Source organism: Aplidium turbinatum, chromosome 12 (genome assembly GCF_918807975.1).
Source record: "Aplidium turbinatum chromosome 12, kaAplTurb1.1, whole genome shotgun sequence".
Lineage (NCBI taxonomy): Eukaryota > Metazoa > Chordata > Ascidiacea > Aplousobranchia > Polyclinidae > Aplidium > Aplidium turbinatum.
Genome location: NC_137483.1, coordinates 845,315 through 869,533, shown reverse-complemented (window position 1 = coordinate 869,533; position 24,219 = coordinate 845,315). Strand labels below are relative to the sequence as shown.

Sequence of the window (24,219 nt, the reverse complement as noted above, 5' to 3'; positions counted from 1 at the left end):
GCTCAAAATGAAAGCAATGGGACTACGAATCCTCACTAAACTAATCAAAATAGTCTTGTTGCGCCTAAGATGACAACCTCATTGTGAAGAAAGGAGCGTTCTTCCCGGCTATCAGCACAAGGTTGACACACTAGCCATTTCAATTCTTGTCGATGTCAATTCTTGCTACAAAACGGCTGCCGAGAAGCATATAGTTGATTGGATAGTCTAAATGGCTAGCGTGGAAGCTACTCCGTTGTGGTTAGTGAATCGCAACTGCTCGCTGTACTAGTGAGTGCTCAGCCTTGTGCTGATAGCCGGGAAGAACGCTCCTTTCTTCACAATGAGGTTGTCATCTTAGGCGCAATAAGACCATTTATTGATTAGTTTCGTGAGGATTCGTAGTCCCATTGCTTTCATTTTTAGCCTACTTACTCTGCCATGACATTGTTTAAGCTTGGTGAGTTTATTACAACGAAAGTCAAAAGGTGGAAATTAAATCACAAACTGATAGAACCAGCTTACTAAAAATAACCAAGTTACACAGGTTTTTTAAACGTTTAGCAACGTAAAAACGATGCAAAATTATACATTTTTGCTATATGGGTAGTCTTGGCCTGGGTTTATCCTCTGCAAGAGTAAAAAAGAAACACAAATGATAAATATTGGAGAAATTGAGTCTCCTTCACAACTTAAGAATCGAACAACGCAAAACTGATAAAACAAAACGTTTTGTTTGAGTGAAAGAATCACTGTAAGCAAACAATGCCCAAAGGTGCGCGCATGAAGTCATGGGGGTGTGAGGTATCAAAAATTTGAATAGGTTGTTATTTTTCTACATCAATGTGACGTTAGTTACTACTTTAAAAAATCTATATCTTTGCTTCTGCAGAAAATCCGCAGCAAACGCCTTTTGTTTACATGTTTAGTATCGGCCAAATTTTTCCCATACCGATGGCGATACTCAAAAAATGGCCGACATCACCGATACCGATATATCGGTACATCTCTAGTTATGAGAATCTTTATCCTCGGAATAAGTTGCAAACATCAAATGATAAACAGGGGTCTCCTACAAGTCAGCAGTTGTGAACTAAGCAAGCGAAAACTGAGCAAGGGACAACTGAACTAGCAACATTTCAGCAAGTGGCAGAAGTGGTAAATGGTGAAACTGAGCAAGTCGGAACTTGGCATGTCACAAGTCAGCAAAATGAGTTTGACAAGCAATACCAAGCTAGTCCGACCTGAGCACGTAAATCTCATTTGCTGACTCGGGAGTAGCTGCAGTGAACTTGCTGATTGTCGCATGTCGAGTGGTCCGTTTTTTTGTCGAGTTTTGCCGAGTGGTCCGACGACCGACAAACAGTAAATGCAGGAACATTGAAGCAACCACAGCGACTTCTACCGGTGAAGTATTTGTGAAACCTATTTGTTCGGCATGTCAGACTTAATTGACCAATCACAAAGCAGGAATCGATTCACACTTATCGGGAGGAAAAAATTTCTCCAATGACGCATGACTTAGTGGTGGAATTATTTTACCATCTTGAAGTGAGTGTAGGCTAACAATAAAGTACATTTAGATCGAACAGAAGCAAAAGTATTTACTAATTGTGGGGCGCAGCGTAAGGTCTATATTTCAGATTATCAACTCTGTTGCAGAATTAAAACTATCTTTTGGCTTTTACACACTATGCTATATTTTTAAGATTGAAGTGATTTTAAATATAGAACTAGGCTGCAGGCTCACAATGAGCAAGTTACAATCATTCAGTTACCACTGAACTATGGACTTCTGAAAGCTTGAAGGTCTAAATAAATTCATCTTCGACAGCAAACAGAACCAAGAAACTTAAAAAATATTGTAAATTTTAGCACTCAGTTATATTTTGATGGTTAAACTTAAAAAGATTTTTGTTGTAGCACACTTTTATGAGTAGATGGTAATTAACAACAAACAATTTCGTTCAACGACAAACTATATGCTAAGAACTTTTTTTGTTTTATTTAGACAAAAAACTTTCAAGAACGGTGAGCTTTAAACTTCAAACAAACTTCCCATCAAACTAATTGTTGCATTAATCGATGTAGCTGTATAACGTTATCTGCAACTACACAATGAAACTTCGCCCAATTCTTCTCGTTTAGAATGAAACCGGCATCTCTACTTGCAGTACGGTAGTGAAGACATATTTCTCTTCCTGAGAAAAAATGTGAATCGTTCCCTGCTTTGTGATTGGTCAATTTGGTCTGGCCATGCCGAGCTGTGACAAGTTTTACAAATACGTCACAGGTGAAGCCTCCAACAATCTGCACCTGTTTGATGCTGAACGAGCGATGGAAGAGCCCGTTGTCGTGGAGGGCGTTCAGGACGCTGGAGAAAATCTTTAGGTGTATGGAGAAAATCACCATCTTGTTGCTGTTGACCATCGATGGAATGCAGTCGGTAACAATTTTAGGGTAACTTTGGAAAAAAAACGTCGTTAAAACATTAAAAGGCTAGGATGAGATGCTAGAAGTAAACAAAGCACTACCAACGTTTGAAGTGAAAACGGTTGAAAGACAAGGCGGCAGCAAACAATCTTGGAACTCACCTGGTGTTTGGTAACAAACGGTTCGCGAATGAAAATCCATAGAACGGGAAGCCTAAGTAATTGTCTTGGACATCCAGTGACGAGGTAATCCCGAGATAGATGCTGGTGTTGTAGAAAAGTGGGTGCAGAGCTGTAATAGCGGCAATTGTTTACCAAAAAATCCGTGCGGGCAACGCAGAATTACCAGTTCCGCGCTCTACAAACGAGGTATTTAAGACATTGCTGGCAAAGTACTTGGGAATCCTACATACAACCTCGTAAATCTAACGAAGCCACCCACCGTTGGCGTTGTCAGTGAGTGCAGAAGAGTGCTCCATCGTGATGCTTGTGAGAGTGAAACAAATCTGCAACATAACGTGTCACAGTCCGATATGAGGCAATGACGTCATTGTAACAACAAGCGGCCGGACTTTCCAGATTGGAAGGTCAGGAGGTCGCCAATGGAATGCTTTGTCTGCAACTTGTGAGCGCCATGTTATGGCCGGAACAGGGCACCGATAAAGTTGCCTTGACAAAATGTGAGATTGCTAGGTTGTTGAAGCTAACTACTGTATTAATAACCAAACGTAGAAGCGACAGATGAAGTTTATATCAAGAAGTAGCAATCAAGTGTTAGTCTTTCGTAAGTCCAGCATCAATAAAGAACAAACAGGCGAACAACTGTACAATGTTACGTCGGAAGCCGAAGTGCTTTATCAGCAGCTCTGATGGTCTGTGTAGAGTTATGAGCATGCTGATGTCACACAGTTATGTAGACTGTAGAGGAACATAAGTCGATGCGTTTAACTATTTACCGGCGCTTTCCAAACAGCTATTATGTGCATTTTAAAGTCAGGCCCTTGAAGATTTATTCTTATATTTTTCCCGTTTATTTGGCTTCTGGTATACCGTGTTCGTCTGGGACATGACGATTACAAACATGGGATGAGACCATGAAGTTGAGCAAAGAAACCCCATAAAACAAACCTGAAAAGCAACCAATTGTAAGATTCAGACAATTGTTGGCAACACTGTTGTAGTTTACCGCGTTTTCCATTTGATGACGCACTTCGACACCGACCAATGTTAGAACGGAGCCATGAGAGGGATCTGCGAGGGAGTCATTCAAGCGGAACGTGATGTCTCCAACTGTTGCCGAACAATTTCCAGGTTTCAACTGAAATCAATCAAAGTTTGCGACAATCACGTGAACGATCCCGATTCATGACGAATCAATTGAAGCGTTATTGAATGACGTCACACACCGCCATTCCTGACATCACACATATCCGGCACGCGCAAACAACGCCCACAAGTCAAGGGCAATATTGACTGTGAATGTATAATTAAGCTATCAGCAGCAAGACGGCACAGGTTTGTGTGGTGGTGCCGCCATCTTCGTTTAACCTCTGAGATCGAATCTATTGTCTTTTACAGCCCGAGATTGGAGGCGTCTTCCCTACTACACAGCAACCAGTCCTTGATCGCATCAGCAATACAGCGAGCACAACAGACGTGATCCCCAGGAAGGCTATGCCATACAATGACGCATTTTTTACCTCCATAAATGGCATATTTTTATATAGCATTCTTCCGATGATGATAAAAGCAGAAACATATTATTTGGCTCCAATGACGTTTCGCGCACCCTGTCAATGCGCATCCTCAGGGCGAGTGACGTACAAAACGAAACTTTGAAAATAAATACTAGAGCACGCGTAGTGACAAATAAAATGCTGAGCCAAAACAGATTTAGAATTTAGATAATTGTTTTTGCGTGAAACAATAGAAAATGGTCAAAAAGACTGAATATGTAGCCCGATGGTTCCCAACCTTTTTAGACTTGCGGCACCCTTCAGAAGATAAAAATATTTTGTGGCACCCCATGATAGACCAACAATTTTTCACCTCAAATGCAGCAGGTTGTTGGAATAAACCTTAACAGTTTCATATTCCAAAAGTTTAAAAACTGGAATTCATGGCTTCTCTGCTTGACTTTCAGCTCTAATACAGTGTGGAGAAAAGTGGACACGTTCGCTTGTTGTGCGTGTCCTTGGGAAAGACAATTAATAAAAAAAACTTCAGAAATCAACACAATACTAGTTCAATTTTACTTGGAAATTGAATGCCACTTCGGAACGAAAAAAATAGAATAAATCTTTCTTTTCGAAGTCAATGTGAAGGTTAATATGTCGCTATTCTCTTAGCAGATAAAATTGGCAAACGTGTTTCTATGCACAGCATTCAACTACTGAGCTACAAATTCATTGACACTGCCATTTCAACGTCGTTGTAGAAAACACGTTCTAGATGAAATTTATATCCATTGTTCAAAAATACAAGCATTTCAAAATGCAAGTCACTGAGTCCTGCCCGCTTTGGCTTCAGCGCGTCTTTTCCAACCGAAAAAAGTTCCCTACAGCAGCACTGGAAGGAATGGGGGTTACACTTAATGAACAAACGTTTATAACTCGCTATTGGGAAAGCTCAAGGACTTGCTTCTGTCTGAAAAAAAGCCTCCACAATTGACTTTTCTTTCCGTACCGAGGTTTCATGCCATGGCACCAACACACCAAAAAAATCATCCTTGGAGTCATGACTGGTGTTGTTGGTGTCATTCTTGTCGGTATCAACGTGGCTTGATTTCCCGCAATAGCCGAATAATTTGTGTTTTAATTTTTTCACGCATTGTTTCTATAAGGAATCACCAAAAACGATTCTAAATTAGAAAGAAGCGGGTAGCGGTAGTGCGACTAAAATAAATGTAGCGCCTCTTTGCTACACTGGAAAAAAATAGCGCCGCTACCACTACCAAAAAGGTAGCACGCTAGTAGCGGCATTACAAAAGTAGTGCGCTACTGCCCATTTTTGGGTACCACAGTAAGAATTTGCAAGCACGCAACATCACATGCCGGAATGGCCCGATTCGGTGAGTCCGATTCGGTGAGTTCCCTATTCGGTGAGAACGTTTTTCGGTGAGAGCCCTATTCGGTGAGTTTTTTTTTTTAATTATTGCGCGCCGTAGCCAAATTATCATTGCCGTTATAGGGTTAGGGGATAGGGGTTGGGGGTTTTTGGGGTTGAGGGTTTTTGGGGTTATGGGGTTGGGGGTTTTTGGGGTTGGGGTTTGGGGGTTTTTGGGGTTGGGGGTTTGGGGGGTTTTTGGGGTTGGGGGTTTTGGGGTTGTTTGGGGTTTGGGTTTTTGGGGTTTGGGGGGTTTTGGGAGTTTTGGGGGTTTGGGTTTTGGGTTAGGGGGTTTGGGTTTGGGGTTAGGGGTTTTAATTAGGCTACGGTACCCAATAATTTTCAAAGTAAATTCAAAAAAATCACCGAATAGGGCTCTCACCGAAAAAGGCTCTCACCGAATCGGACTCACCGAATAGTAGCAGACCCAACTGGTACCCAAAAAGTGGGCAGTAGCGCACTACTTTTGTAATTCCGCACCCGAGTTGGGAATCATTGATGCAGCCTATACAACTACACCAAGAACAAAAACGAAGGAAACAAAATAAAGATTCAATTAGGGGTCATTCTTTGTGAGGTCATCCAGGCCATGTCACCAATAGTTACTGATTTTCATAAAATTTGATACAATTGTAGAGCTCAGTTTTTGGAGCAAAATGGTACCAATTTGAGAAAAATTGGGTCAGCACTTTAATACAAAAATCGAAGTAAGTTTTTAAATTATTACAACAAACAGAGTTTTCAATCTCTAAGTAAGGAATTTGATCAACGTGTTGCTAATGCATCATGATTTTTGTATACAACTTTCAATCAACTTTAGTCACGCTTGAGTGATTTTCCACGTTCTTGTAATCACAACATTATTAAGGGTTGTTTATACGTTTTCAATTATCAGATTATAAACTTCAGTTCAATTTGTTTTTATTTCTGACCATCACAACAAAAACAATACAGCAGAGGTCTAGAAATTTTCAGAATCGGTCGAAGTTGCGTCACGGATGAGTAGTTACATGAACGCCGTAGACTTAGAAAATGTCTGGAAAATCACTGCGTTACAAAAATTATGATGCATTAGCAACAAGTTGATCGAATTCCATACTAAAAAGTTGAAATCTCTGGCTGTTGTAATAATTTTAAAACTGATTTCGATTTTTCTTTTTAATTTCATGCTTGAGTAATCACAGAAATTCTTCATTTTCAAAGGGCCATAGCTTAAAAAGTACTAACCCAATTTTTTTTTTAAATTAGCACCATTTTGCTCAGATAACTGAGCTCTACAATTGTATAAAATTTCATGAAAATCAGTGACTATGTGTGACAAAATGGAAAATTTCTGGATGATTTCACAAAGAATAACCCTTAGGTCAAAGTTTCCAGTTGTGTTAATTAGGAATGAATTCTTCCCATCAAGACTTTACATTAATTGCCATCATCATAGAAACTGAATCGTACGAGACCACGCAGCAAGTTTCCATCGTCACGGTTGAGTGCATTGCATCTTTCAGACAAAATATAGCAGTTCGCTTCAGTTTTCCCAATTTTCGTTATAACCAGTTGATTCTGTGGTTTGTGTCCGACTCGGATTTCACAACCAGGGCTAACTCTTGTTTATTGCGTGAGTGCGTCATAATCGAAGCACAGGATTTCACGAACCTCAATTGTTGTGAAATGGAGTTGGATCTTTGGGTAGGGATAAAATACTAAAGATTTGGTAGTTGTGATAAAATATTACCGATGGTTCAGAAACTCCCTGTACGTATGAAGTGGTGGTGAAACTGTTATAAGCTTCGCTGGTCGTTCGTTCTACGCGACGGTTGATTGAGAAATGAGTGCGTCGCTCAGCCATTTTCTTAGAAACTATTAAATTTTAAAGTGTTCTAATTTGTTTTTTTATCACTTACTGTGAAAATCGATCTGTTGGCACGATTGTAAAGAGTTAAAGTCAAAGCAGGCAACGTTGCAGATATTATTGACAATAATCGCGTGTTTTAACTTAGCAATTTATTTGCCACCACCCGGAGTAGCTTATTGAGGTGTAGCCTATATGTTTGATATTTTGTGTTGAACTGGTAAGTAACTTGCTCTGAGGATGCGCATAGCCATGGTGCACAAAATGTCAGTGAAGCAATGAAACAATTTATTTGCTTCTGGTTCCACTTGTTCAATGCTCATACGTCAGATAAACGTTGCAACTATTACTGGAAAACTGAAAAGTTCTGATGAACATTCAAACTTTTCAATATTGAAGAGCGGAATTAAATAGCTGCACTTCGTTTCCGGGTAGTGCACGAAGAAATCAAGTAGGGACTGGTTGAAACATGATCAATTGATAGGGTTGCCAATAACAGCGCAGACCTAGAAAGTAAACTACGTTTTCACAACCACCAAGTCCATTGCGGTACGCCTCCTTTTGGAGCTGTCAAAGAGTGATGTAATGTCATGGAAAACTGCATGCAGATTGCTATGTGACATGCTTATGTAGGTTGCTACGTGACGTGCATACCTCCCCGTCAGGCGCGGATTTATGGGGGGGCCCAGGGGGCCCGGGCCCCCCCCGAAATGTTGTGAAGAATTATTGTTGAAATTCTATGTATCCGCATCAAATCGTTTAATATGCGTCTAAACAGCTGATATTAGTCCCACGGCGGACTTAAACTTATCCGGGGGGGGGGGGGTAATTTTTTTGTTATTATTATGATTAAAATCATCCATCGATCAGACTCCTTTATTCCGTTATACAACTGCAAATACATTTTAATAGCAAAATTTGTTGAAGCTGACTCAGCTGAAACCAACGCTGAACCAAATGACGTCAGTTGAAACAATCTGAAACCTTGAATGGCTGTTTTATAGTTTTTAGTCTTCACTATAATTTCAATCAATTGCCGTCTATGCTTGCAAACATACAAACATCCATTTGGTCATGGACACTGCATACAGGGTTTTAAACCAGATTTCAAGTTTACTTTGCATGCTTAGCAATTTTTATTCAAGCAAAATGTATTTTTCAAACATTCACAATTGATGAAATGGCTGTTTCTTTTAATGTCTATTTTATTATATGGCATATCGTATATGTCGTAGTATAGTGGCGTAGCCAAGGGAAGGGGGGGGGTTGGAAGTTACAACCCCCTTTGGCACGCGTGTGACATCACGACATTGAGAATGATGCTTTCAGTCTCTATGCCTCAAAACAAAGTTTTCCTAATTTTAAACGAAACTGCATTAAAAGAGCGAGTTTTGCCAATACCAAACATTCAAATATCTCAGCCAGGAATTAGCAACAAGAAAACATAGAGATAGCTAGCTCAATTGGTTAGCCTCATGGTCGAAACACGTGTCTATCGCTGTCTATTCGATGCTACAATCGGCTGCCAAAATAACTAAAACATAGAGACTTAGCTTTATTTCCGAAAAATGCCCAAGAATTGATTGATTGATTGATTGAATTTTTATCCTCGGACTGGGAAAGCTTCAATGCAGAGCTTAATCCTGGCAGTTTTGCATACTTGTAGAGGCTTTGAATCACTGACGCAGGCCCGGTCACCGAGATTGACAGAGTGAAGTTTCCGATTGTTGAAGTCTTGTTGCTGTGGAACTATTCCATCCATTAGATGCCGCTGAATGGAGAGCAGTCCTTAACGTGCGTTGCTCAAGCGCACACCCCGAGAGTCGAACCAGCGCCGCTTGATCTTGAAGCTTCTTCGTTCCAGAAGTGACGCGCTAACCAATTGAGCTAGCTATCGAAAACGTGATCTTATCCTTTTGATATGCCACCGGACAGCACCATTTTACAGGAATATTTATAGCCTACCCACATTTTTGTTGAAAATGCTCTCAGAATGCACCAAATTCAAAGTAATTTTTCAAAATTTTCCGGGGGCTGCCCCCAGACCCCCTGCCGCTGGGTGTCGTCTTTGAAGAAGACACCGACGGGCTTCTCCCGCCGGCTGTCAAAACTCCCCCTTTCAAAATTCCTGGCTACGCTACTGTCGTAGTATCATTGTTCATATCTGTTTTATCTTTTTCTTTCCGTTTAATTGATTTTCAAATTTTCTGGCCCCCCCCGAAAAAAACTCCTAGATCCGCGCCTGCTCCCCGTTGAGTCCAACAATTACTGGCCAAGTCACGTCAATGCTTTTCACTTCAACACGAAGAACTTCCAACTTTGACAAATTCAATCTTAAAAACATCGTTTTCATCAATGTATTTTTCTGAATAATATTTCATTCTGTGTCTATTGCGCAATATCCAAAGTAACACAATAGCAACAGGAGGATTGTTGTAACCAATCGTGCTATCGAGGGGTGTGAATAGAGCTTCATCCCCTTAATTATATGTTAGAGCACCACATCCTCAATTATCTCATACAATACTTAAAGCAGGAAAATTCTGTTTAAGTGGGGCAGGGTTGAGAGTTGAGAGACCCACAAGCAAACACTGCATGAAACATACATGTAGTTTGAAATAGTAAAAACCGGTACCTTCCTGTAAATGCAGCTGACGCATCTCTAGATAGGAAAGGAATGATCCTTCCAAATGGGACAACCCTCGATGCGTTGATGTTTACCTCCATTGTTACATTTCCAGTGGAAACGGACTCAATTTGAATGCTGAAACATAACAAACCCAAAACTCATGTTTTTCTTCATGTACTGTAGCCTATTGGTTGACTACTGTTGCCCAGAAATGACAATGAAATAAATATTCAGAGATGGGCAGTAGCATGCTACCCTTTTGGTAGCAGCTGCAGCACTACTTTTCTTTCAATGCAGCGGTAGTGGAGAGGCGCTACATTTCTTTCAATCGCACTCCCGCTACTTTCCAATTTAAAGTGAAAAAAATGACTCGTTTGTGGAGAATTTTTCATGGAAATATATGCGTGAAAAAAATCAAAGCAGGAATCATTCGACTATTGCGGGAAACATCAAACCAAGTTGATACCGATAAGAGTGACAATAATACCAGCCACAAACGGTAAGGTAAGAAAAGTCAGTTGTGGAGACTTTTTTGAACAGAAGCAAGTCCTTGAGCTTTCCCAATTGGCGAGTTATAAACGTCTGTTCATTAAGTAAGAAGACTTTTTTCGGTTGGAAAAGACGCGCTGAAGCCAAAGTGGGCAGGACTCAGTGACTTGCATTTTGAAATGCTTATTTTGGTAGGTTGGTTTTGAATCTTTATCCTCGGATTGACAAAGCCTTGTTAGGTTATTTCTGGTAGTTTCGAATACATGTAGATACTTTTGACACGCGGCCGGTTACCGAGATTGACAGAGTAAAGTTTCCGACTGTTGAAGTGTTGTTGCCGGGAAATTATTCCATCCAATAGGTGCCATTGAATGAAGAGCAGTTCTTAGAATGCGTTGCTCAAGCGCACACCACGAGAGTCGAACCAGCGCCACTTGATCTTGAAGCTTCTTTGTTCACGAAGTCAAGCGCTAACCAACTGAGCTATCGGGGCGGACGGACATATTGTGTCTGTGAAAGATACATAATACATTTTACCAAGAACATGTTTTCTATAACGACATTAAAATGGTAGTGTAAAAACGAATGCTATCACGGACGGTAGCATGCTACTTTCAAAGTAGCCAATGTCTAGGGGAAGGAATGGACCATGCTTGACCAATGAGCCACCCTCCTCTGAATTCGAATAACACTTTATTATACATTTTTTATGGATTAAACAAGTTGCGTTTGGTTCAATTTTTGTTCTTGAAAAGTTCTAGGTTGAATTTTCAAAAATGTGAGTTAGGAGGTGGAGTGATTTTGGAGTGTTTTAATAATTTGGAGTTTCAGACAAACTTATATACAGCTAGCATCGACATCTAAGATCAGAAATTGTAGTGGGCTATATAGCCAAGAATTTAGTCCCGATACTTTAGATTTCATTTCATTATAATTACGTAAAGATCAGATGGAACTTTGTCACTGACTGTTGTCACCCTTGATCCACTAAAATTTTTGTCCCTTGAGCCATGGTTTATCGGTGGCACATAATTGAATGAAGAACAATAAACAAGTTTAATTCATTTTATACATTATTGTGGACTGTGTTTAATGTTATAAAATAAGTAGTGAAGCAAGTGAGCATTCAATGTTGACACTGCATCAGAAGGGTCAGTTTGGGAAAGAGGAAATGAAAACAGCAGTGGAAGATTGAAAAACCGTTAAATGATATCTGTAAACACTTAACAGTGTGTGCATTGAACCATTATATTCATTGCCCTTCAAAAAATTGCTTCTAACTCTTTCAAGGTCGAAATGGGTCGAGTGGTTTAAAGTTCATACCCAGCGGGTCAAGGGTCCAAATACCTTTGAACCCTTGAGCCATTCCAATGACCGTCAGTGTTTCCAATTCTTTTTGTTAATTCTCTGATCACATGTGGTTGACTTTTTCATACAATATCCTGAAGTGATCATATCATGTTATGTTGAAACTTCGTCATCATAGAGTGATTGGTTAACCGTTTATAACTTTAAATGTGAAAACGTGGCTCGTCGGTCTATACCAGGGGTGGGCACACTTTTTGAATTAGGGGCCAAAATTATTTTGTTCTTAGACTGGCGGGCCAAGTGATCGAGCCGCCACTTACATATAGTTTGTCACACGAATAACAAAGGGACAAAAAAAACGGAAGATTAAATTAACAAATAACTGAAAAATATAACCAAAAAACAAAATCGAATTTAAATACGACGTCTGACAGGATTGTCAAGCTTTATTTTTTGCCAAAGCATCGAAATTTGGCATCATTTTGGTTGTGGCGATAGTCAGGATAGATTTGAGGTGCGCATCACTCAGCTGAGACCTGTGGCTAGATTTGTTAAAATTCATCAAGCTGAACGTCTGTTCACAAATATATGTGGAACCAAACAATACCAGCATTTTTTGTGCCACCTTTCGAATTTCTGGAAATCTGGTGTTGCTTAGCGATGCGTAAAACTCATTTAGCTTCAGGGCTTCGAATTTCTCCTTTAAAACGTAGTCACTCTGAAGATCGATCAATTCCAACTGCAGTTCTTGTGGTGCTGTTGCAGCGACTTGTGAAAGTGGAGCCGAAATAATCTGAAATGGTTTTTGGAGTTTTTCGAAATCAAGAAATCTACGGCAAAATTCGTGGTGCAAATCATTTAGTGATTTGCTGTATTTATTTGCATGTTTAGGGGCTTCTTTCATCGTCAGTAATGTGGGGAAATGAACAAAAGAATTGTTGGACATTTGTGCTGAGAATAAAGCCAATTTTGATTTGAAAGCCGTAACGCTTGTGTACATATCGTGAGCGAAGAGTTCTTTCCCTTGCAGCTTTGCATTCAGCTCATTCATATGTGTTAATATATCGACAGAAAAAGCAAAATCACAGAGCCAATCTCTGTCCTCCAGCTCAGGAAATTCATCAGCTTTCCCGATTGACTTCAAAAATGAGGTAATTGCCTCTTTAAGGTTCCAGACTCGTTTACATGCTTTACCCAAGCTTAACCAGCGCACATGAGAATGATAAAGCAAGTCCTGGTGATCAGAATCAATTTCCTCAAGAAACTTGATAAATTGGCGATGGTGAAGTCCTCTCCCTTTTATGTAGTTGATCAGTTTTACTACTGCCTTCACTACATGATTGAGCTGCAGTACAGATTTACACAGGGCTTCCTGATGGATAATGCAGTGCAAAAAAGTTATATCCACCCCAGCATTTTCCTCATTCATCTTATCTTGAAGTCTTTTTAGCAGTCCAACATTTTTTCCTGTCAAATTTGGTGATCCATCAGTGGTGACATTCGTAAGTTTGTTCCATGGTAATTTAAACCTGTCGATCACACTAGTGACTTTAAGAAAAAGGTCCTCTCCTCGAGTAGTCCCTTTTAACGACTCCATTGCTAAAAGTTCTTCTATTATCTCAAACTTGTCATTAATTCCTCTGACGAAAATCAAAAGCTGTGCCGTGTCTCTTACGTCATTACTTTCGTCCAGCGCTAACGAATAAAATACAAAAGAATCTGCTTTTCCTTTTAACTCGTTAGCTAAGTGCTCATCAATTTGTTCTATACGGCGAGTTACAGTTCTGCGTGATAAACTGATTTGTTCATATTTGCTTTTTGCATCTGGACACAAGAGACTTGCTGTCTCTACCATGCACTGCTTGATAAATTCTCCATCGGAAAATGGTTTGCTTGCTTGTGCTATTTTGAAAGCCAGTAAAAAACTTGCCTTGGTGATTGACTCAGAAACTGCACTCTGCTGAAAAAGAGTGCTTTGCTGAATCCGAAAATTTGCCACTAATCTCTGAGAAACGTCCTTTCTTTGCTGAGTTGACAGGCTGCTATGATGGTTTGCATGATTGGTGTCAAAATGGCGGCGGATGTTGTATTCTTTCAAAACAGCAACGTTTTTTTGGCAAATAAGGCATACCGCAGTTGATCCCACTTCGGTAAAAAAGTATTTCGTCGTCCACTCCTTTTTGAACACTCTGCGCTCACTATCGACTTTACGCTTCTTCGCTGCACTCATTTTAACAATATAATTTATTAACAACTTAGCAATGTCTATTTCGCTTAGCATTCCACACTGACGAAACTGTTGATAAAAACACTAAACTAAGAAATATGGTACATTACTGGTTAAATTGACTAATAAAACTTTCTGTTTTTAGTGAACCTCCCAGCAAACTGTCCACTTGAAGCGGTTGACTGTCTCTTATCTATAGTCTCGTTCTGTTGCTCAACACAACAAACAGTTTACCAGCCTCATTTTTTTAAAAAAATGAGGCTGGTAAACTGTTTGTTGTGTTGAGCAACAGAACGAGACATTACTGGTTAAAAGCAGAAAGCACTGTTGCGTCAAGCGACGCACAAATGTACCTGTGACATCATAATGCTCTACATTCTACATTGTATCGCTATTTAGAGACAAGAGGTATCTAATCCTCCTATTGAAACTTCACAATAATAAAACTTGCAACATGTCGATAACATCCGGCGGGCCAGAATACAAGAGCCGGCGGGCCGGATTTGGCCCGCGGGCCGTAGTTTGCCCATGTCTGGTCTATACCTTCTCCTATCTCAGTAAGAATTTCATGTCAAATTAAGCGATGCAATCGATATCTGCATTTTCTGTTTTAAGCTAACTGGGTTCTTGGAACAAATTTTTGCTGGTCGGGATAACTAGGCTACGGTACCCGATAATTTCCTTTCAATCCAAGCTGTAGGCCACACATTTGATGATCCAAACTAATCATTTTAACTATTCAAAAGTACTAACTCATAGGCTATACATAAACATGATTTATTTTTTTGTTTGTAACATCTTTTTTTTTTTTTTTTCCCTTTATATCTTAAATTTTTCTGAAGGTATTGCGACCGTGCCAAATTTCTTTCAACTCAATAACTTACTTCAGTCACAAGCACGTTTTAACGTTCGCGTTTTGTCGCTTCTACCTTTTTCTCGACCTTTGCTATGTTGACGTGTATTGTTTTTGATATGATGGTCACAAATAAAAACAACTGAACTGACATGACGAATTCAAGCACGTTTTAACGTTCGCGTTTTGTCGTTTCTACCTTTGCTATGTTGATGTGTAGGCTATTGTTATTGATATGATGGTCAAATATTTTATTTCTATTTTGTTCTGCACGATTTCAACGTTTAGCGACGTTAAAACGATGTAAAAACGGTAATGATAATTAGGCTACGGTACCCGATAATTTTCAAAAAAAATTTCAAAAAATTGCGGAATAGGGAACTCTCTGAAAAAGGCTCTCGCCGATTAGGGAACTCTCCAAATGGGACTCACCGAATCGGACTCGCCGAATACTAGCAGACCCTATTTACTAATTGGGTTTCCAGTAAAAGTCTCACTTATTTTTTCCAAATCTTTCTCCATTTCAAACCACACAACTCAATTAACAGTTCATTTTTACATTGTAGTGACAGAATGAAATGGCTAACCAAATGTGTGGCCTATCGTTTTAACGTCGCTAAACGTTGAATTCGTGTAGAAAAGGGAACTTTTGCTGACTAGGATACTTTGAAACTGAGAAACATTCACAGAAGCCCTTCGATTTGTTCAAAGAACCCAGTTAGCCTAACAGTTCATTTTTACATTGTAGTAACAGAATGAAAAGGCTAACCAAATGTGTGGCCTACAGCTTGGATTGAAAGGAAATTATCGGGTACCGTAGCCTAGTCATCCTGACCAGCAAACATTTGTTCCAAGAACCCAGTTAGCCTAACAGTTCATTTTTACATTGTAGTAACAGATAACCAAATGTGTGGCCTATCGTTTTTAACGTCGCTAAACGTTGAAATACCGTAGCCTAGTTATCCCGACCAACATAAATTGCCGTTTTTACATCCTTTTAACGTCACCAAACGTTGAAATCGTGTAGAAAAGAGAACTTTTGCTGACTAGGATACGTTGCATTTTTAAGATTATGTTTTTGAAACACTGTTTTATTGATGCATATTTTAAACCTTTTGGTTTTGTCATCTTTTCCTTTTGTTGGTGTAAAATTCGTGTGACTACTTTATCGCTCCCTAATCAGGGCTTCTCAAACTATGGGTCGCGACCCCAAATGGGGTCGCGTAATGAAATTTTGGGGTCGTAATGAAATAGTCTAATTTAGTCTAGTGCCAGTAGGTTGTACCGATGCTTGACATTTGTCACATTAAGAACATGGAAGCAGCTGACTCGATGACTGATATAGTCTTTCGCTGCTTCCTGTCTGTTGTGGTATCTAGATGGCTATGGTGCTATTCTATTCATGTTGTGTATAATTGTACCGCGCTATCTTGCAACAGACAAAATAAAAGTTTTCTCCCTCTCTCTCTCTTGTAGTCTTGCTATGATGTCAATCGACCGCAACCGTCGGTGTGAAATGTCGAACGATAAAATATAACCAATCGTAACAATTGATGCATTGTTACGCTATCATTGCTATAACGTGCTGACCAAAAGTAACCTTACCGCTCGCATTATGATTTCAGAGCAGCCCAGCAACTAGTTTCTGAAGGAACGAAGACTAAAGTTTAAAGCAGATGCAAAATTAACTGACTATGGATCAGTGGTTAGGTTCCGTAGATTCATGTGGTAGCAATGTTAAAGTCATTGTTAATTATAATGCAAGCCAAAAACAACCGAAACAAATTGAGACAAAAGAACTAACCCCGTTTTAATGTCATTAACGTGAAATCGTGAATGTCCCCATAATGGGGTCGCAGAACAAAAAAGTTTGAGAAGCCCTGGGCTACATGATCGCGCCAGCAATGAAAAATAAAATTGAATTGTAATTCGAATCCTCAACTATTAGAAAATTCCAAATCCAACGACGCCTTCTGCTTAGAGAATTTTGTATTTCATTGATTTCATTCCACAATATCGTTTCTTTTGCATTCCAATAAAGCAAATTAAATTAAAATGAAATTTAGTGATTATTAAATCAAAATGTTTGCTCACATCATTATTATTATTTATGTCAGACAAGGCTGTCTATATCCAAAACAATGAAAAAATACACCAACTGCAAATGCACAAAGGATGGATGGTCATTTTATTTTTGTTTGGATGTGAAACGCCGAAACATACATAAAACAAAAACTGACAGTGTGCATCCAATGAGAGAGTGCGAAAGACCGTAGCCCTGAAGGCGTAGGAGGTCGTCGAGTCTGCACTCTCTCATTCAAATAGTTAAAGTATTGCGTTGTTAATATTGTTGCAAATTGACACAAAAAAGAAGAAGGAAGGAAGAACAGAAAAAACAAAACAAATACAGATACTACAAACAATAACAATAATTAACATAGTCAGGTAGTGGATGTCGTTTTTATAGCTCTTGATTATTGAAGAAGTGTTTTTTGCACATTTTACTGAAATATTTGAAGCCTTTGTTCATGTTTTTTTTTCATATTTTGAGATAAACTGTCCCATACCTTGATTCCCATGCATTTTAAACTTTTTTGAAATAATTGGGTATTTGCCAGTTTAGTATAAAGTGAATTGGAACTTGAACGTCGGGTGTTATACGAATGAATAGAGGATACATGTGTAAAGAAAGTTTTGACGTTTTCCGGTAGTTTATTATTATAGAATTTGTACATAAATTTGCTTATTTCTAGTTTATAGGGGAAAGTGGTGTAACGTGGACCAGTGTGTAATTTGGACCAGTCCCCTAACTCAAAAAATAAAAATCGTTTTGTCAGTATTTTCGAACAGCTTGAAAGAAAAAATAATAATAGCCCGGATGTGAAAAACTCAGCTCATTAGGTTTAGAAACGTGGACGGGAGATTGGAATTTGTGGTTTTGGGTATGCTGATGTTATTTTGGGGAGTTGATTGCTAAGCGCTGAGACGTTATTGGCATGACGTTTGAGTCTGATATGATGTTGGTATTATCTTTAACCTATAAGGAGATGTTGTGATGAATTACAAGACTTGTAACCAAGTGTGGAAGTCATAGTTGGTAATTTTTAACAGTATATGACAGTGTGTAATTTGGACCAGTCATCTCACCTATGCAGCATCGCGTCAGTTCAAAATTCCCAAAGCTGTAGTGTTAAAACATGTCCATAACAGCTACCAATAAATATGCTACACAAGTGTCAAAAACCATTGGTCGACAACTTGATCTTCCCGAAAATATTGAAGATCAACTGATCAAACATGTTTTGGAAATGGAGTGGAGATTTTATCATGGTTTAGGGGCCATAGATTTAAGAAAGCTTGCATATGACATTGCGTTTTCCAATAATATCAATACCCGCTTCAACAGTGAAAAGGGTCTGGCTGAAAAAGATTGTCTTAAGGAATTCTTGAACCGTCATCCAGAAATTTCATTTCGAAGACCTCAAGCAACTTCAGTTGAAATTACATACTCCAATGGTCCAAAATACACACCCCAATGGTCCAAAATACACACCATATGTGTAATTTGGACCATTTTTGAACATTTTTTATTGCTTAATTATTCTGTATTTTTTTATTGTATGTGATTTATATTTTCTACACTGGTTTGCAAGTACCTAGACTGTATCTGGGTGAAAAATAATACACATTGACCGGAAGTTGGCTGAGTTGTGCTTATTTTTCTTTAAGGGGTTCAAAATACACACCTTTCCCCTAAGTAGAATTAACAGTTAGTATTTTATTTTCTTGATAGAGTGGCAGTAATTTAGTTTTCATTTCAAATGCTCCTGTAACAATTTTAATTATCTTATTTTGTCTAACCTGAATTCTATTCAAGTATTTTGTGGGTGCGCATCCCCAGTTGATAATTCCATATTGTAGGTGCGAGTGTACAATGCTATAATAAATATTGATGAGAACTTTTCTAGTAGTGAATTTTCTAAGTTTGCTCAGTACGCCTGAAGAAGAGGATAGTTTTTTCGAGAGGCTATCAATGTGTTTATTCCAGTTGAGTTTGTTATCTATTGTGATTCCTAAGTAGCGCGTGTGGTCAACTTCTTTAATTATTGTATCACTTAATTTTATTTGCATATCGGAGAGTGTAGTCTTTTTATTGTTAAAGAGTATGTAGTTAGTTTTACTCAAGTTGAGTGTCAACTGATTGTTATCAAGCCAAGTGCAGAGTTTACATAATTCTTTATTCATTATCGGCTGGAGGTTGCTGGTAGTTTTTTGAGCCAAATAGAGAACTGTGTCATCAGCATAGAGTAGAGTTTTCAAATTAGTTGCATCGGGAAGATCGTTTATGTAAACTGAAAACAAAAAGGGGCCAAGTACACTGCCCTGAGGAACTCCAATAGTAATATTTGAGCGAGAAGAGTTGATTTCCCCGCCATGTACATATTGCTGCCTATTGGTTAGATAGGAATGAATAAGGTTTTTAACGTTTCCCCTTACGCCATAATGATTCAACTTGTCGATTAAGATTTCGTGATTAACTGTATCAAATGCTTTTTTGAGATCTATAAATACTGAGCACACAATGTGATTGTTGTTTAGTTCATTTATGATATCTTCATGGAAGTGAGTAATTGCTAAATTGGTTGAGTAGTTTTTGCGAAATCCAAATTGCAAAGGGGAGAAGAGTTTATATTTGTCCCAGAAATTAGCCAAGCGTTTGTGAATGATTGTCTCAAATATTTTGTTGAAAGGCGATAAAATCGATATCGGTCTGTAATTCTGAGGTTCCTGCTTGGAGCCTGATTTAGGGTCACAGACATTTAGGGTCCAAAGGTCACAGAGCCACTTTGGATGTCATCAGTTTAAACGTTTAGCGACGTTAAAACGATGTAAAAACGGCAATTTCTGCTGGTCGGGATAACTAGGCTACGGTACCCGATAATTTCTTTTCAATCTAAGCTGTAGGCCACACATTTGGTTAGCCTTTTTATTCTGTTACTACAATGTAAAAATGAACTGTTAGGCTAACTGGGTTCTTGGAACAAATCGAAGGGCTTCTGTGAATGTTTCTCAGTTTCAACATATCCTAGCCAGCAAAAGTTCCCTTTTCCACACGATTTCAACGTTTAGCGACGTTAAAACGATAGGCCACACATTTGGTTATCTGTTACTACAATGTAAAAATGAACTGTTAGGCTAACTGGGTTCTTGGAACAAATGTTTGCTGGTCGGGATAACTAGGCTACGGTACCCGATAATTTCCTTTCAATCCAAGCTGTAGGCCACACATTTGTTGATCCAAACTAATCATTTTAACTATTCAAAAGTACTAACTCATAGGCTATACATAAACATGATTTATTTTTTTGTTTGTAACATCTTCTCTTTTTTTATTTTCCCTTCATATCTTAAATTTTTCTGAAGGTGTTGCGACCGTGCCAAATTTCTTTCAACTCAATAACTTACTTTGGTCACAAGCACGTTTTAACGTTCGCGTTTTGTCGCTTCTACCTTTGCTATGTTGATGTGTATTGTTTTTGATATGATGGTCAAATATTTTATTTCTATTTATTTCTGCACGATTTCAACGTTTAGCGACGTTAAAACGATGTAAAAACGGCAATGATAATTAGGCTACGGTACCCAATAATTTTCAAAAAATCGCGGAATAGGGAACTCTCCGAAAAAGGCTCTCGCCAAACCGGACTCTCCGAATCGGACTCGCCGAAACGGGCCATACCGTAGTAAATAAGGGTCAGCTTTCAGAAACTGTGGACCGGAAGATCCTCACAAAGTGTTCAAGACAAACCCGATTATTTTCGATGTAAAGTTCTATGTAAAGCACACCTCTCAATCTTGTAGGGAACAGGTTGTTGTCCAACCAAGTCGGCAACTTGAGCTGATTGAAACTGACTTTTCACCCACTTCATGAGAACATCTGAAACTGTCAATTTGCCTTGTGTTATATTTTAACCATTCTCGAAGCCAAACCCCTATTTGTCGGCTGCGTAGCCGAGTGGTGAGAATGTCTGCGCGACGTTCGAAAGGACGTGGGTTCGACACCGCTCCAGAGCACGTGGCTGTGTCTCGGCAAAGACACTTAATGGCAAGCCAAAATAAGGGGAGCAGCTGACTCGAAGACTATGTCACTTTGCTGCTTCCTGTCGTCTGTTGTATCGCATCTGTGATCGCAGTGTACTGTATGTTATCGCAATAGGCGCAAATAAAAACATGATTATTATTATTATTCGTCATCACTGGTATACAAAGAAGATATCCCAGGTGCAAAACTTTGTTTCAAATATTTTTAATACTTTCAATGACGAATTAGTTGTTATATAAAAATAATAAAAAATAAGTGCAAGTGAAATCCCATAAACTAATGAAGCCAGAAACCAATTAGGAGAAAGTCATTAGTTGCCAGTAAAACAGTTCCAGTAACACAATGCGACAAGGAATGAGCCACTCAGTCAGGGTCGAATTTAGAGAAAGAAAGGCCATAGGGTATTCCCTTTTGAGGTCCCCAACCTCTACCCTAACAGCCATAGAGATGGGTATTTCAAACAAACAATCATTGATACCGTAGTGAATTAGTCATGGAGAAATATGCACGCAAGTCGGAAGTGTTGAAATTAAACATTTAAAAATAACCAAAGTTTGTTATTACATTGTAAACCTTTTGTGAAATATTACTGTAAAATAGGAAACGTTAGTCAAACATAATAATTGTAAGTATTTTGTTGTTAATGTTATATGTTCTTTAAAAAAATATTGAACTTACTAATTTTGTATTGCCAGTATGAAAAATGCTCAGTCGCAACAAGATAATTGTAACCAGGTTTTTTTAAAGGTTTGGTTTGGGTGACCGCTAAGTAGTTTTAAGATACCGCAAGTGTTTCATTTAAATCCCAAAAAATAGCCATATTTGCTTAAACAAAGTGTGCTTGTTGGCTTCTGCTTGTCATGTTTCCACACGTAAAAACTGATCATTATGCGCCATAAATCAGAAATAAACATTGACGAGTATAGTATATAACCTTTTAAATGCTCAACATCAAAACATCAAATTTACTGTTGAAAAATCTGATGACACTATTGCCTTTTTAGACGTTGAAGTAAAAATAAATCATGACTCGTTTGACACACAAATCTGGAGAAAACCCACCAACACTGGCCTACTTTTAAATTACAATGCTTTTTGCCCAAATAAGTGGAAATCTGGATTAATCTTGTGTCTTTTATCTCGTGCCCGTTTGGTTTGCTCGACGGACTTGTTGTTCCACAATGAAACTAAAAAGTTGAAAAATATGCTACATTTAAATGGATACCCGTCATACTTTTTTGATAAAATATTAAAAACTTTTTTGGATACGAAACCGAAAGATAAACCCGAAGAAGACGATTTTAGCAACTTTTTTGATATACCATTCTTGGGAAAAGATTCGGTAAGATTTTCAAAAAATCTAGCTAAAATTGTCAAAAAGAAATTTGATTGTGACATTTACCCTGTTTATAGAACGTTCAAAGTAGGCAGATATTTTCAGCTGAAGTCGCCTACGCCCTTTGCTTTATGTTCTAATGTCGTTTATAAATTCAGTTGTTTGCGTGATGCAAGCCTGACATACATCGGTATGTCAACAAGACATTTATCGACTAGAGCTGGGGAACACCTGAATTTGAATTCTATACAGAAAAGCGCAATTAAAGATCACATTTTTTCATGTACAGAATGCCAAAATAACGTTTCTATCAAGCAGTTTGAGATCATGTCTAGAGGCAGGTCTGAGTATCAAACTAAGATCTTGGAAGCCCTGTACATAAAACGTCACAATCCACTTTTAAACAGACAATTGTATGCTTGCGGCTCGTCTTTCTTGCTCTCTGTATTTTAAAATTAGTTTTTTCGCACCTTGCCTTTTTACCATATCATGTGACCTGTTTAACACCTTTTGATGCAGTTACCTTTGATTCTCGTGGAGCCTATATCGTTGAGTTTGAGCTAGTCAGAAGTACTGTGCAGTTTTTTGTCTTTTTCTGTTTATAGATTTAGTTAACCATTGTATTTTTTTCAGATGTAGTTAATTTGTATGTATGTTATTCCTGAAGAGGACATCTTGTGATGTCGAAAACGTTCGATACTTAATTTGTTGCGTAGTTTTATGTTTATGTAAATGTAATAAACTTGAAGATGCTAAACTTGATCACGTTGCTCGGCTTCGTATGCCTATGGTTCAACAAGACAAACTCTCTACCGAAGCTCTAACATAAATGAACTTTAACATGTAGGAAAACTTTAACATATAGAAACATTCCGCATTGTGGTTAAGTGAAGGCTGCAGTGCTGATTAGTTAGGGTGTTGCAAATTTTACAACCTATGTTCCAAGTATATATAATTATTTTTTGCCCGAAAATGTTACAAAACCCACAGAAAAAATTTTTTGCAATAATTTTAAGCTTTAGGGGTCCCACGCTCACCACGGAAATTTCACCATTAGCTGTAAATGGTAAAATATTCAAACGCCTGCAAAATATACATTTTATATGATAAACGTGTCATGTTCATATCATTTCAATCAGCATTTAATGGAGAATATTTCTAAACCGCAAAAAGTACATTTTCTCAAAGGAAAATTGGAATTTGAATTTTTTTATAAAAATTTTTTTACAAGTAAATGCGGAAACATAACATATGAAAAAGTGTACAAGAAATGCAATTAAACAAATAAATGCATATTAGCTGTTCAGAGTGATGACTGATGAAGAATAGCCTACTCCTTTAAAATACAGTAGGCCAAGCCTACTGTTTTCAAAGCTGATCGAGATCGGATGTCATTGCGTTGACATAATGCTCGGATCTTATTATCAATTTCTTTTATTTGATCATCCATCATTCTATCATCACTGCACTTGACCTTTCTGCTACTCAGGCATCTTGTAATGTTGCCTATCAGTCTCTCATTTGCCATCTGACTATTCTTAAATGAAATCCAATCTTTAGGCTGGCCCATTGATATGCAAGGAGAACATTGGCTTGTGACAAAAGCAGCCAGTGGACGATTGCTCCAGAGCAAGTGTCTGATGTTTACTGCAGTGGTTGAGATCTTTGATACATCTGCAGATTTCACAGGAGGATTGGTGAAATAGCATGACAATGCAACATTTTATGGAGACAACCAAGTCATCGCATGTTTCAAAAAACAGGATTTGGTATGTTTCACTATGGCAGGTTGTGACGATTTCATCAAATCACGATTAAGCAACACCAAAGCTTTTTTCACAGGGGTCCCACTCAAGACTTTCCTATTTTTTTTATGATTTTACGCCAAAAAAGTAAAAAATTTTATGAT

General features: G+C 38.4%; 1 protein-coding gene and 1 pseudogene across 5 annotated transcripts in view; both read right to left on the bottom strand.

The window, feature by feature from the left end:
* Positions 1-24,219, bottom strand: part of LOC145781005 (uncharacterized) — a 43,627-nt gene that overhangs the window by 2,518 nt on the left and 16,890 nt on the right. For 2 of the 5 annotated variants that reach the window (XR_014290692.1, XM_082592702.1), the window contains exons 2-7: positions 20,719-20,815; positions 10,001-10,129; positions 3,598-3,729; positions 2,854-2,917; positions 2,574-2,703; positions 2,296-2,443 (exon numbers count right to left, since the gene is read on the bottom strand). Coding sequence is in view for 4 of the 5 variants with exons in the window: in XM_082592702.1 (XP_082448828.1) it covers positions 2,296-2,443; positions 2,574-2,703; positions 2,854-2,917; positions 3,598-3,609 (354 nt within the window). In the remaining variant the exon portion in view is untranslated. The remainder of the gene's footprint in view (positions 1-2,295; positions 2,444-2,573; positions 2,704-2,853; positions 2,918-3,597; positions 3,730-10,000; positions 10,130-20,718; positions 20,816-24,219) is intronic. The other 3 variants (XM_082592704.1, XM_082592705.1, XM_082592706.1) reach the window with 2 other exon arrangements.
* On the bottom strand, positions 12,231-14,021 carry LOC145781251 (general transcription factor II-I repeat domain-containing protein 2 pseudogene; annotated as a pseudogene).